General features: G+C 34.9%; 1 protein-coding gene across 6 annotated transcripts in view; it reads right to left on the bottom strand.

Annotated features, from left to right (window-relative positions):
• Positions 1-14,703, bottom strand: part of MRP (Multidrug-Resistance like Protein 1) — a 33,343-nt gene that overhangs the window by 14,757 nt on the left and 3,883 nt on the right. For 2 of the 6 annotated variants that reach the window (XM_053756808.2, XM_053756802.2), the window contains exons 4-13: positions 13,427-13,620; positions 12,661-12,846; positions 10,825-11,079; positions 9,297-9,537; positions 5,319-5,456; positions 3,619-3,768; positions 1,774-1,858; positions 1,284-1,478; positions 772-948; positions 198-331 (exon numbers count right to left, since the gene is read on the bottom strand). In XM_053756808.2, coding sequence (XP_053612783.1) covers positions 198-331; positions 772-948; positions 1,284-1,478; positions 1,774-1,858; positions 3,619-3,768; positions 5,319-5,456; positions 9,297-9,537; positions 10,825-11,079; positions 12,661-12,846; positions 13,427-13,620 — 1,755 coding nt within the window. Of the gene's footprint in view, positions 1-197; positions 332-771; positions 949-1,283; positions 1,479-1,773; positions 1,859-2,308; positions 2,456-2,987; positions 3,138-3,618; positions 3,769-5,318; positions 5,457-9,296; positions 9,538-10,824; positions 11,080-12,660; positions 12,847-13,426; positions 13,621-14,703 lie in introns of all 6 variants that reach the window. The other 4 variants (XM_053756801.2, XM_053756804.1, XM_053756803.2 and 1 more) reach the window with 2 other exon arrangements.

Genomic DNA, 14,703 nt, shown 5'->3' with positions numbered 1-14,703 from the left:
ATATAATTAATTAAATTACAAATTTATCCATTAAATTTAGTCTAACATGTCTGTCTCGGCCGTAAGGACAGTCCAGTCGTTTTCCTATCATTTTCAGGACTACATTGGAGCTACGAGTAGTCGAGTATATATCATTACGTATATATCATTAGTATTACGTAAGTTTCCAGACAAATGTAATATTTTTCCAAACAAACCTTATCGAAGATATGTTTTCCGACATGCGAATCGACTGCACTGAGAGGGTCGTCCAAGTAGTAGTTGTCGGCGTCGAAGTACACGGCGCGGGCAAGCGATACTCGCTGCTTTTGCCCGCCAGATAAGTTGATACCTGCGCGATATGCATGTTCATTACACTACATTTGTTTTTGTTTATTTCAATAAACCTCTAATGAGAATATGAATAATCACCCACTATGATATATGTTCAGATTTAGGTATGGCTAAAAGATCATTACTAACAATCGGAAGAGCACAGCGAGCCATTCTAAAGATTTCCACCTCTCGCCCTTTTCTTTACCCTACTGACCTTTTGCATAAATCATGTAAGGTTCTTACAGTAAGACAGTTATTTATATTAAGCACAGTCCTCAAACAGCACGCCGCACTCCCTTTCAGTTCCACAAATTTGTTGAACACAAATTGTTATCTTAACATATATTATCAATAAATATATGTTAAGATAACAATTTGTGTTCAACACGTGTTAAACAAGATCTAGACCTTACCCTTGCCTTATGAACAAACAATATTATGTTACAAAGTTCTTACCTTTCTCTCCAATCTCAGTCTGGTCGCCGCCGGGCAGCATATCGAAGTCAGTTTTGAGCGCGCAGACGTTAATGACATTTTGGTACTTGTGGTTGTCGAGCGGTTTGCCGAACAATATGTTGTCTTGTAGGGTCGCGTTCTGTATCCACGCCTGCTGCGGCACGTAGGCCACCGTACCTTTACCATAGACAAATATGTATTATTACATAACCTATTTCTTCCTTATTAATGTAAACTTTATAACATTACCTTGCTAACTATGTTTGGTCTAATAGTTCAAAAAGTAAGCGAGCGGATCATGGCCCCGGCGGTTAGCGGCCGATGAAGAAAGCGGGAAAACGTTTAGATTAGTTAGTGCCACATTTTAGCTCGTTCAAACAAACAAACAAAATAAAACCTAACCTAAACGTGTATTTAATATGCATATTATATACACGTTTAGGTGCCTAAACGTGCACGTTTGCCCGCGACTTTTCCGGCGTGATTTACGACCAAAGTTGTGGTTAATTCACCTTGAGTGTTGACTCTCCCGGAGACCTTGTTCATCTCCCCCAGCAGAGCGGACAAGAGCGAACTCTTTCCGGATCCCACCGCGCCCACCACGGCCACCAGGGAGCCACGAGGGATCTCCAGGTTGATGTTCTTCAATGTTGGCTCCGCTTCGTCCCCCCATGTGAAGTGCCCGTGCTCTATTACTAGTGGATTCGCTATAATAAAAAAAATCATTTCAACCTAAATAAGGTAATGTTATTGATCGAGATTGTTTTTTGTTAAGAGACGAGTTTGTTAACACATGTGTCAATCAAAATTTTATCATAATGTTTTATTTATCTGTACACATTTTAATTACATTAATTATTACTATATATAGGAGTTCTAATCAAGATTTTTACGAAATTGAAGACATTAATAAAATACTTTTTCCATTAGAGATCTATTCGAAACAGTACATTTGTTTTACATATACTTAAATATATATATATATAAATTTGTATAGCTTACGTTCTTTAGGGTCGTGCTCCACTGCACTCTCATCCAATTCATCACAGTTCATGAATTTGTTCAATCGTTTTATACCGACTGATGTCTACAAAACATAATAAAACTATTTTATAAAAGTGACATACAAAAAAATTGGAAAGAAAAGAAAATTATAGTGTTAAAAAGAAGTATAAACATGTATGTCAACAAATTAGTATAACATCCAAGCAACATTTTAATTAGTAATTTATTCATATTTATACTTCGTCATTGTTTAAACCATAACAATAAGTTAGAACATAACGCCAGCACCAAGCGTTAGTATTATTAAAACAAATAAATTATCACAAAGAAATAGGAAGAGAGTAAAATGCGTTGTTAGTTATCTAATTAAGCCACAAATGATTTTTCAATGATCATGTTTCAGTTAATTGCAAGTTAATAAAATAAAAAATAACACTGTCTCCTTGTAAAAAGTCTTCTTAATCTTCTTTTGCAGCGGGAAGCGAAACTGTACAACACTGAACAAACAAACAAATCAGATTTATCAACTTACTTGTACAACGTTCGATATAACATTAGGCAGCATTGATAATGGGAATCGTAGGATGTTGAAAAGAGACAACGCTACGAAAGCCTTCTTAGCATCGAGCACTTCAGTATCGTTTACCAGTACAAAGCATCCGAACGACATCAGCGACACCTGAGACCATTCCGTGAATTAGATGCGGCTCGACGGACATGCAACTCGCATTGTGCGAGACAGTGCGAGCCGCAGCCATCTTTGTGTGAGCGTTCACTAATAACTTCGATTGATAATTTGATACCCGTGCGCCAGCGCCTAGGCAATTCAGTAACTTTTAGATAGTAAGTAGTTTTGATCTTAATTGCGCATGTGCAGTGCAATGATGTACTAAACTGATAATATCTCTGTAATGAGCTGAGTCAGTACTCCATTTTTTTTTGTCTTTATTCTTAGACTTTAAGTCAAAAATTATTCTAGATACAAGTATAAATCACTTATTTACAAATCCATAGTGACACACTCAAACAAATGGCCGCGACTCGCTTCAGTCGACATTGCTCGTACGTTTCATCACCGGCGACTCAATGGCTCATCGCAGAGGCGGCCGGCAATAAAACCACAAAACGACTGATGGAGGATTAATGTTAGTATGTATTCGTGCCAGAGGAAGATCCACAGCCATAGGTTGCATAAACAATGGCAGTTCTACCTCGATCACTGATACCACGATGAGGGGAAGCAGACCTAACGGCAAATGTATAGTGTAAAACAGTGACATCGACACGAAAATGTTGGTAGCTGTCAGTCGGTTCTTTTCCGGGTCGATGACCACGAATGTGAGAAAAGTTAGGAAGGTAACCTTGAAACAAAAATAACACTTTAGCCACGAGACTTTACGCCAGAGTAACACGGACTTTTTGAGAGTAAAGTTACGCAATACACATGTTATGTAATTTATAACAATATATTTCATATTTTACTATTCATAGTATCGTCTAGTACTACACATTAAATTTGATTAATGTGTAACTCTCTTTTGTAATCTTTTAAACCTGTTACAATTCCTACATAAATTCCTACAAAAAATCGTCATCCGAACTTGAGGAAAGCAGGAATGTGAAAAGATCGCGACAGTTATTATATGATAAAGATGGTATGATTTTCATAAATGAACTGATCAGGCGTATTTTGATAATTTCAAACTCGCTCCACCACCTATTTCGTCGGCTTGGTATCAAGCTACATAAATAAATATTTCACGTACTCTATAGATGCTATATTATAGAAGTATATCGATAAGATATAAAGCGCGGATTTGGTCAAACATATGGAGAGTCTACCTCTATCATGTATACTATGACGTAGGGGAGTATGATTAACGGAGCTTTCATAGATAACAACAGGGCCATAGACACGAATACCGTCTCTGTCGTAAGCTGATTATTTACAGGATCCGACACCACAAATGTGACGTACGTTACAAATGTTACCTTGAAGAAAAAAATATAATTGATTACACACGTTAACTGTTCGTCTTTTCAGGAATGCATGCATATTTTATTATTTTATGCATCATTAACATCGACTCGAGAATATAGCTATAAGAATGGTAAGTCAGAGATAATGATATTTGCCTTGGGACCAGTGTAATTAAGTTATACTTACGTCGTGTCTTTGCTAAAATGTCATTACTTTACCGGTTAATAACGAAGTAAATCTGTTGGGCTAAAACTTATAAAAAAATAACATCATAATATAATAAGTAAGTAATATGAGAAGCACCAAATAATATACGAAAACAATTTTCAACTCAGGTAATTAATATTAAAATAGAACAATTAATATGTCTGCTTAATTTTCCCAAAAATAGAAATAGTTAATTTTGGTGGTAACCGCAATGATTTATTATATTAGATTGATTTATAATCAAAGTTTTATATGATTCTGCAAAATATTCCTAATCAGTTTTACAGGCTATTAATACGCATCGATAAGAGAATTATCACTTTTAATAAGGCTGATGTAATAAAACCAAAAGGATTATTGCCCCGAACAACTGATAAGTGACAGTCATCAATCTCAATAGGTAATGATAGTGTCATATCGTAACATGCCATGATATTGAGATTCAATGGCCTGTATGTCGTAATAGATTAATAATTTACTTACTCATTATCGATTATCGTGAATCAAATAGGGTGTGTGCATTAAAGACATTAAATTGTTGTAAACTCTTAGGCTTTATAAATCTTTTAAAAAATGTTTTAAAGTCAAAAACAAATTCGGTCTTTAAGAAGAGTTAAGGAACATTACCTCTCCATTTCATCCTAATATTTATTTATATGTATATTATATATTATTTATATCTATTCATTATAGTTTTATACATATATTTATGTAGCATTTTCCATTATGTAGAATATTTAAGTTTATCACAATAATATTTATCTATTTTTCTTGAACACCCCAATGGCTCCTTTTTTCTATTTTTCTTTCGCGCCTACTGGAAGAAATTTCTATAGACATAGTAACATTTGTTTTCTATTTGTAAGTTTTATAATGACACCGTTATCTTGTGTACATATATTTTTTTAAATGCTATCTGAGAATGTCTCGAAAATATCTTTTTCTGTATATAAATGCCTGACTCCTAGATATAAGATACAGTAGTCTTTAAGTATATACAATTAGACTCGCTGTTTCAAGATACTGATAAGATGTTAATTAAACCTATAATTGTGTTTAAGATCTATTTAAGAATTTAAAAACAACTTAAAGTGAATGCTACTTGCTTAGTAAGGGCAACGAATGTCCACGGGGATAATACTCGTATCAAAGTACTAAAGCACGATGTCCAACTTTTTGAACATTTTGAGATGGTGATGACGACTTTTGGGTCTGAAATAGTAGTACAACTTGTCCCATGGGACCACTGGGACGAAATCGACTCAGTTGTACCATTATGGGACATCTCAATGGGACTAGTTGGATGGACGGGTTAATTTTCATATTTATATACTTAGATCTTTTAATTACTTACCAAAAACGGTGCGCAAGACCAAATAAATGATGTCGCAGAGTTTAGATACGCTGTTTGTTTCAAAACGTTCATTTCCTTATTCCTTATTTTAAGTACTTGGTCCTCGAAGCTTGGCTCCCAAGCATACATTTTAAGTACCTATAAGAGAAAATAATTAGTTAGCAGTGGTGTAAAATACGTGTAAATAATTTAGTAAAACTAGGCGTTACCAGCCTTCAAGTCGAATTAAAGTTAGTATCGTTGTATAAATAAATTTTACAGGAAAAATATGCTATTTTATAACACTGCTATTAAAGGCTTAATAGATATTAATATCAGAAATTTTTGTCTTCATGATTTATTTGTGTGTCTTCTATGACGTCATGAAAATAATAACAATTCTTATAATTTTGTATTTGTCTATGTGACTTTATGCTCGGTGGCTTTTTTAATACTAGAATTTTTTCTTCTGCGAATAAGTTCGTCTATTTCATAAGTACGAAGTGTCCAAAATATTGTTAGGATGCTTCTAAACTATTAATGCTCGCAAAAACATTGATTTATAAAAAAAAATATGCACTCAAAGTACTGTGGGCGGTAATAGGTTAAGCAAATAATGCATGTTTCAGTGATCATTGTACTGTATCATCTTTTGTAATATTTTATGCTACAGAAACATATATACGACTTCCGATTACTCAGTAGTCCCAAATTAATCTAAAATGTAAACGACACAACTGTGCAATTTGGCATTAACATTATAACCTCCTGTGTGAGCAATAAGCGACTTCAACAAGATATTATCTAAGGACTTTAATGATCATAGTAAATATTTACTTTAAACAATCACCCCACTGTTATCATACAGCAGCATTATTTATACGAATGTTTTGTAAGACTTTTTCTTGACACATATATTGTTATAAATTGCAGGATATTTTTGATAACTTTCAGCCTCAAGGGAAGTCAAGATTTCTCAAATATTCATATGCCATTCTTACACCGCATATTTATTACAAAAGGGAAATTTACAAAGGGAGTGAGAGCAACAAATTTCGTTTGTTGCTTTCACTCCCATTTCCAAAAAGAAACGATATTTCTATATATAACCATCTATGGGTAAGAATAGACTCTTCACCTCTTGGAATAAAGGTGGATGGAAAACTGGTTAAAAAACAATTACTTTTAACACATTCCTGCAGGATATCATAAGGCCTGGCAGAAGACGGGGAAGTAACCGAAAATACGTTTAGATAGAGACTAGAGAACTAAAATAGCTACTATTCCTATTACGTGAATGTTATTTTAAGTGACTTAGATACGACGGCAACTATGCGATAGCACATAAGTACATTTGAAAATTGTATAACTTATTGATAAGTGTATATGAAATCGGAATGACATTGAACATTGCATTTTTAGTTCAATGGTTCACTATGTCCACATTCTAGAATGTACGAGTTATTGCTCATATCTATGATAAGATACACCACCTAAGATAACCAATTGCAATGATACTCATATCAAATTTTGTAGAAACGTAAATTTAACAAATTAGCAAGTCGCGATCCAAGTCTAATGTTGACTTTGTCAGACCGGTTCGTATCAAATTATAACATTAAAACAACAATAGTGAAGTCAGTTTAAAGAATTTATCTTTAAACTGGTTTGTTTTAGCTGGGAATTCCACAAAATATTCCTCTAAAATTTTAAATACAATTTATATTTATTGAAATGAATGATTTAATGTTATTTGTTTTTTTGTTAGGTTTTAAACGAACTATATTTTTCTAGATTTTTTGTATAATTCTACTTTCTACAAATTTTTACCTATCATAAACTTAAAATTACTTTCTGTTTTATTTTACCGATTACGACAAAACCATAAAATAGAGGGTTATGTTTTGTTCACAAAAATATTCCCGATATTCTCTCTCTCTCTAATCTATATAGCACATCAGTAAACGGAGCTGAAATCGTAAGTTTAAATAGTAACTACGGAAATAAAAATATTGCCCAGTCATGCAAATTACGTACAGATACACAAGCATTTTATGTGCAATGATATTTTCGCTGGGACTATGGAAATAACTTATCAGTAAGAGATAATACAGATAAAATGTGTGTTGTTAAATGATAGCGCACATACGATCCGGAATAGTATTCAGTGAATTTATTGACCTACTTAAATAACATCTTCCATGTACGAAATAATATTTTGATTCTTTCATTGGATGGAATTTATTATTGAAAGGAGGGCAAAAATCCGGAGATCAAATTGAGCAATTAATGCTCTGCTGATAACGCTGTCCTTGTTGCATCTAAATACATATATTGACTGTTAAATTATATTACATTTCACTTACAGAAACTATAGAACATCTCATATTTCATCACACAATATTCATAAGTATAAGTTGTCATCAATTTCCTTCAACAGGTGGTTCTCTAGCCAAATTTTCACAGCAGGTTTGGATCTCGAAATACAACAAATATCTAAGGAAATGACTGGGACACCCTCCGAGGAAATAGTATGTGAAGCCAGGACATAGTATGTAATAATTTGGTATTGACCTGACCATATTGTGATTCGGCTGGTGTATAAAAATCGCCCTGTATAATATCCGTATAATTAATATATCTAATAATCTGTATAATTTTGTGTGTCAAAGACGTTTTTCTTATAATATTTATGACGATTTCAATATCAAGAGGGGGTATTTTCTGCATTGTCATCCAGGAAACTGATTGTTTCAAATTATATTATTTCTCCATTCATGATGAGCCGGAGATATTGTGTAAGTATCAAAAACGTGTTTCTTATCAAAGTTATGACGAATTCAATGTCAAGAGGGGGTATTTTCTGCATTATCACCCAGGAAACTTATTATTTGTTTATTTTTTAACACGGTCATAATCGACGTCAAAAATGTATCTATTTTTGCCATTTTATTGAAAGTGCCTTCTTCCTTTCCAACCTTCATATAACTAAAAGATTAATTAAAAGATAACTATAGTACCAAATGTAATCTAGTATGTGCCAGTATTATATTCAGCAGATATAAATGTATTTGGGTTGATGAGAACTTGAAATTATAGGATTAATGACATATTTCATTTCAACCACTCTTATACATAAAAATGTTTTGTCTCGTTCAGTCAATGTCAAATATTGTAAAGTGACATAACATACTTATACTTTATCTTAATTTTTTGAGTTGGAAATTAGGTTATGATGAAGATGTCCTCCTTGACGTATCCGTCAAAGTCGAACCTTGTTAGTTTCGCAGACGTGAGCGGATATGACGTGTGAGTGAATCCAAACATGTACTCATATATTGACAACTAGCTTTTACCCGCGGCTTCGCCCGCATTAATTTTCCGGGATGAAAAGTACCATATGTTCCATACTTCAAATTACATGTATTCAAAATTTCAAGAAGATTGGTTGAGTAGGTAGAGCGTGAAGAGGTAACAAACAAACAAACTTACTTTCAACGGAGACAAGAGAAAATAACACAAAATACCGGCGTGACACGAAACTCATATTGTTTGAAATCGATTGATAACTATTTCAAATGTGACAATGTTAATGTTATGTTAGCATAGTATCATTTTGGCAAAATTCTACATGTACGAGTTTCTATTACGAACGGATCATAATGTGGTATTGTAACTGTATTATTTATTAAATTGTACTAATACAGTTCTAAGTTTTGTTTACCCGACTCAATATAGACCTAGTCTGAAGTAAAATCTTTCATTTAATTACATTGTGGACATGACGTCACAATGCCACACTGTGTTTGGCTGCATCCGGCAGCGAAAAGTAAACGCGATCTAGTTCGAATTTTAAACTCGCACTATGCTCTTAGTAAAACAATCCAATTAGAACGATGTATTCCTATGAAAAAAAAAATGGAAAGCGGTGGCTCCGGTGGCTTATGTCTGCGGAAGCGACCAGGAATCCAATCAAATAAAAGAGAGATTCATTCATACCTTAATTCCATTGAGTACTTCATTCATAAGCTTGACCCTTTCGTCTTTGTACTTCATCTGTTTAATTTGCAGTGTCTTCACCCTGTTGGCTATAAGCCCGTTCACTGGTATAAGTATGATCATCACGGCTAGACCGGCCAGCACTGAGGGGCCGAGGATGCCCCATAGGAAGTATAACGCTAGAGCGATCTGAAGTGGTGCTGACCAAATCATGTTCAAGTACGCAGTCAAGTCCAAAAATCTGAAGAAAAAAAAAACTAAGTGGGCTATATCTGTACATAGGAGATATTACAGAAAAACAATTTTTATAGGGGTCTTTATGGGATTAATAGAAGCCAAAACTTTTTTAATTTTTGTGTGTTTATCAGTATGTACGCAAAAACTATTGGATGGAATTTGATGCGGTTTTCACACTTGTATAGCAGATGGTCTAACTTAAAATTTGTTATAGTTTTCATCGCGATACCTTGCTTAGAAGCCGTTCAATATCTATTGAAAACTATAATTGATGAGAAAAGCTCGTTAACTATAAATAAACAAACTTCGGAACGATGTTCCCGTCAACTCACAAATTACCGCAATGTATGAGAAATTATTTGTGAACCATCTGCAATACTAAACGTCAGTAATTCGAAATCCCCTAGTCGCCTCGCACGATATCGAATCACGAATGATTCGTAGTGGTCCTATTCTAAGGCGGGAACTGAAATATGTTTTATGACATATGATTTTTTGTTTTATAATCCCCTTGGCGAGCAAGACTACCTACTTTTTTAAAAGACAAAATTTTCGTGACGATCCTTGGTTTTATCTGTAGAATTACTTGAACTAACTCAGGACTAAATATATCAACATGTTAATTGATACTTAAGTAGCTCGTCCAATTAGTAAACGACTATTATAAAGACCAATGACCCTCTAACAGACTTCGTTTATAAAAAAATTGTTTTATGAATGGGAATTGTTCGAAATCAATAGATTTAAATTATTCCATTGGAAAATGTAGGTTATATCTACAACAGCTGAAAGTAATTTAATTGCGACATGATTACCGAAATTTTATAATATTATGAAATGAATTCAATTTATTGAACCTTGTGTATTTAGGGACCTAGTAACCAATTAGTTTGTCATCATGATAGTACAGTTTTTTAAGAACACGAATGATCAGACTTTTTAGTGATAAAAATTACACGTGAAGATTGCACAACATCATGAAAATATTTAGTTTCAAACTTTCAGATTTATGACCTGGGTATTTTTTACGTTGCGATATTCATGCCCATTCTAATGTAATGTCAAATTTTATATGATAAATTAAAACAACAACTTATATGTACAGTCAACCGCATCTCAAGCTACCCTGCAGAGCACTATGCAACGGCAAATTTTTGATGGTTGCTTTAATTTTGGATGGTTTGATGTGCAATTGACTGTAATACAGCCAAGCCTGTAGCTCGTATATAAGTATGTAAGTTACTGGGCTAGTGTATTACCGCCTTTAAAACAATGAATGCTAGCCACTCACCTATGAGCATCAACAGACATCAAGTTGACGATTTCACCAACGGTGGATTCTTTTCTCGCAGAGTTGGACATGCGTAAAGACTTCCTGTAGATGGCGCTAGTGAGGGCGGTCCGTATCCTCATTCCGACTAAGTACATCCTCGTGAAGTAGTGTGACAATAACATGGTTTGTATAGAAGCGCAGGCCAGTAGTCCTACGGAGTAAAGGTATCCTTTCCATAACTCTTCTTTACCTTCTACGAAACCTATAAGGAGTCTGCAAAAAAATTTGTATAAAAGCCAGAATAATAAAACCTGGAATAGCATATAGGATAATTTGCTTTCGTGTAACAATTGTTATCTAAGTCTGCACTGCAGATTTTGCGTAATTAAATAGCATACATATAAATCCAAAGTCAAAATCAAATCCAAAGTCTGCAACAGATGGCAAATAATATGTAAATAATTCAACACATAAACAACTGTCTCTGTCGCTCACATTTCGAATGTATCGGTTCACCGTGTTATATTTTACAAAGTAAGATTTATAATTTATATACGGTTTTACAATTTCATAGGTTTTAATCATAGAAATTCATTATTGTCAACGAATATCGCATAAAATATTTCCCCTACAAAGATGTAATCTAATCACGAAGCAATTTAATACACAGACATCATACGCTTAGTAACAGTGCCTTTTGTTATTTCGGATAAATCATGCTAAACAACTGTACTTAATAATAATATCCTTGTCCTTACGTATTATAAAGCAACACGCGTCTGTCTGTTCGCGATAAACTCGAAAACTACTGCGCACATTTTCATGCCGTTTTCACTTGAGGAAGGGTGAGGTGTATAATTAATTTTTTTTTTTTACCCGAGCAAAGCTGGCACGGGCCGCTAGTTTCGGATAAAGCATGCTAAACAACTGTAATAATATATAAATTATAATATTTTAAGTGGGTGTCTAGTGTTCATCGTTCGGTCGCGCGTCCTTGGTTTTTTTTAATATACCGTATACATTATTTAATCCAGTTAACCATTTCTGTAGACCTATTAAATCATCAGATATGGCAAAAAAATATCTACAATTAGTTCAAACCAGATTTATTAATATAAATCTGGTTTGATCTAACAAATGTATAAATCCTAATATTCAAATTCGAAAGATTGCATATGTGGATATTTGTTACGTAATCACGCAAAATCCATGTACTGAATTAAGCAAGGAAAGCAAGTCAAATACCTATATGTAAAATAAAATTCCTTAAATAAAACAATACTTAATTAATTAGTAAACAAAGATGGGTACGCCCAGTATTTGCTGGTTTTTGCCCAAACAGTTTGGCGCAAAACGAGTATGTTTAGACATGATATTAGGCATGGGAGAAATCATCTAGTCTGTGTAAATTTAAAGATCTATAATTTACGAAACTTGTGAAAGTGGCTATATTGTCTATCTGTTTGTAAAAATATAGATGGAAGTAAAAATATTCGTAATAAAAAAACTATAACTTAACAAATTCATTAAATTCTTGACTGAAAAATTATGAGCCCTCCAGCAAATAGCGTGATATTTTTAAACAACCACGCGTCGATACGGGTGCTTTCTAGATATCCAAGTCTCGCCCGGGGCTACAATTGTTCACACTACGCCGCTGAGTCCATAAACGAGCGACCGCCTTTTAGTCAATGGATTTTATGGAAAAAAGCAGAGTTTCTTGCTATAGTAATCGTGGATCAGCGGTTATTTAAATGAAAAGCTTTTTTGAACAAAATGTCATTTTTAACAAAAGCTTTAATTGTGGTCATTCAACAGGTGGTCTGACTGTTTAGTGGTATAAATAATACTCACTTTAAAAGTTGAGGTGATAGGAACATGAGAACATCATTGATCAACTTGAGCAGGGCTCCGAAGAGGAACTGGCCCCCAAAGGCCAAGCAAAGCGCTGGTAGTATAGAGGCTGGCTTTCTTTCCGACTCGGGTTTAAAATTGACGCTGGCCGATGTTTTGCTGTACGTCGCCTTTGCACCGTTAGCGCTGCAAAAAGTTATCGTTGCATCTTCCCATGTTGCATTTTAAAAAAATGCTTCCATAAAAAAAATATTGTTAGAATGATTAATACATAATTGTTAGTTTCTTCTTTATTGTTCATTGTCAAATTAGTCATCATTAAACTAATAATAGTCTAGCATCGCCTGCTACTTCGCTCGTATTTAATAGTCGATTGCACATGGCAAGTATTCCGATTTTCAACAACGTGCGTGTCCAAGCTTTCCATTAGGCAAATTTAACCTTTTGTATTACTACTATACTTTTGCTCGAAAGGAACCGGCGAAATCTGGTTATAGCTGGAACGAATCAGCTTAGTTAAACGCCGGTTACTCATTATCGCTGAACTAAGCCAGTTGCGTAGTACGTTGTTAGTTTGTATGCGAGCTTTTTTTGATAGTGCCGGTAAAAGGCAGACCACTTTCTCCCTCTACTTAAGAGACTTCTCCCAAAACTTGTCGAATTCTGCGGATTGAACGCCAATTCCGTCTTGTTCCGAGAGGGCTGAGCGGATGCCGGATCGAACCAGTTGGTCGAACAAGCTCAGATAAAGATAGACTATACTTACTTCTCCCTCTTTCTAAGAGACTTCTGCCAGAACTTGTCGAATCGCGGCACGACTTCGGCGGTCGAGTCCGGCGGGTTGAGCGCCCACAGGTCATGTTCCGTGAGGGTCCGGCGGAATCCGGTCAGAGCCAGTGGGTCGAACCAGCTGAACGTCAGACGGCTGGGAAACCCGGCCGCGCTTTCTGGACACTGGTTCTGTGTCCGGGACAATGCATCACATAGTTAAGGACAGCAAATGTTTTAAGGTCGCAAGTCACTCTTAACAAAAATTCTAAAGAGTCTAACTACTATTTAACATACATACTAACTAAAACCCAGTGATAGATCTCTACACAAAACAAAAGAATAAGAGAAGAAGTCTAAGACACAAACAAGTTTGGTAGTTTAATACATTTTGCTCCATGGCCACTTCGTTATACTGAGCCGTGGCCTAACTTTCTATCGCATTGGAAATAATACTTATCTTCGATAATATACATTCTACTTAGCTTGCTTTAGGTCACAATAAAAATAAAAAGTTACAATTCCTTTTGTCGTCTTCGAAGAATCCCACAACTGGTGCTCCAAAATAACAGATTCAATGAAAAGTGTGCCCTCATCCATAACCTCTAAGTATTGTGTAAGTACTATGTTGCGCTTAAGTCACAAATTACATAATAACGCAGGCGTCACGATCAATTAAACTAATGACCGTTGAGATTGGACAGCCCTTTGCATTTTGTGTAGATGTGTACAGAATGAATCATGACATTCAGGCCACATTTCATGCCCAAATGACCACGGGTCTAGGCCGTGGAAACACAAGGTCTAAGTTATACTATAGATATATTATGGACGAATGGCGAAACATAGTTTACATCTGACGTTCCGCACCATAATTTCAATGCAGTTATGATAGTAAATAATACTTAAAGTGTACAAAAACTTCAAAATTGGTGTGACACTGGTTTACCGGTGGGAACTACCACTGAACCCGCTTTTGGGAGCCAAGTAATTGATGTTAATATAACAATATAACAAGCCACATACAACGTCACAAACAAAAAGTTAATAGTTGTAACTATATTTGTCACACCATAGGGCATCTCTTTCTCTCTCATCTGAGCACTACCCCAGTTTCTTCCTCAGCCATACAGCGTCGGAGCCCAGGGTCAGCTTTCCTACTTCTTCATTTCGCATCTCTTTCTCTCTCATCTGAGCACTACCCCAGTTTCTTCCTCAGCCATAACGCGTCGGAGCCCAGGGTCAGCTTTCCTACTTCTTCATTTCGCATCTCTT

This window comes from Plodia interpunctella, chromosome 16, assembly GCF_027563975.2.
Source record: "Plodia interpunctella isolate USDA-ARS_2022_Savannah chromosome 16, ilPloInte3.2, whole genome shotgun sequence".
Classification (NCBI taxonomy): Eukaryota; Metazoa; Arthropoda; class Insecta; order Lepidoptera; family Pyralidae; genus Plodia; species Plodia interpunctella.
The sequence above is the reverse complement of the archived record's forward strand: the minus strand, read 5'-3'. Positions and strand labels throughout refer to the sequence as shown.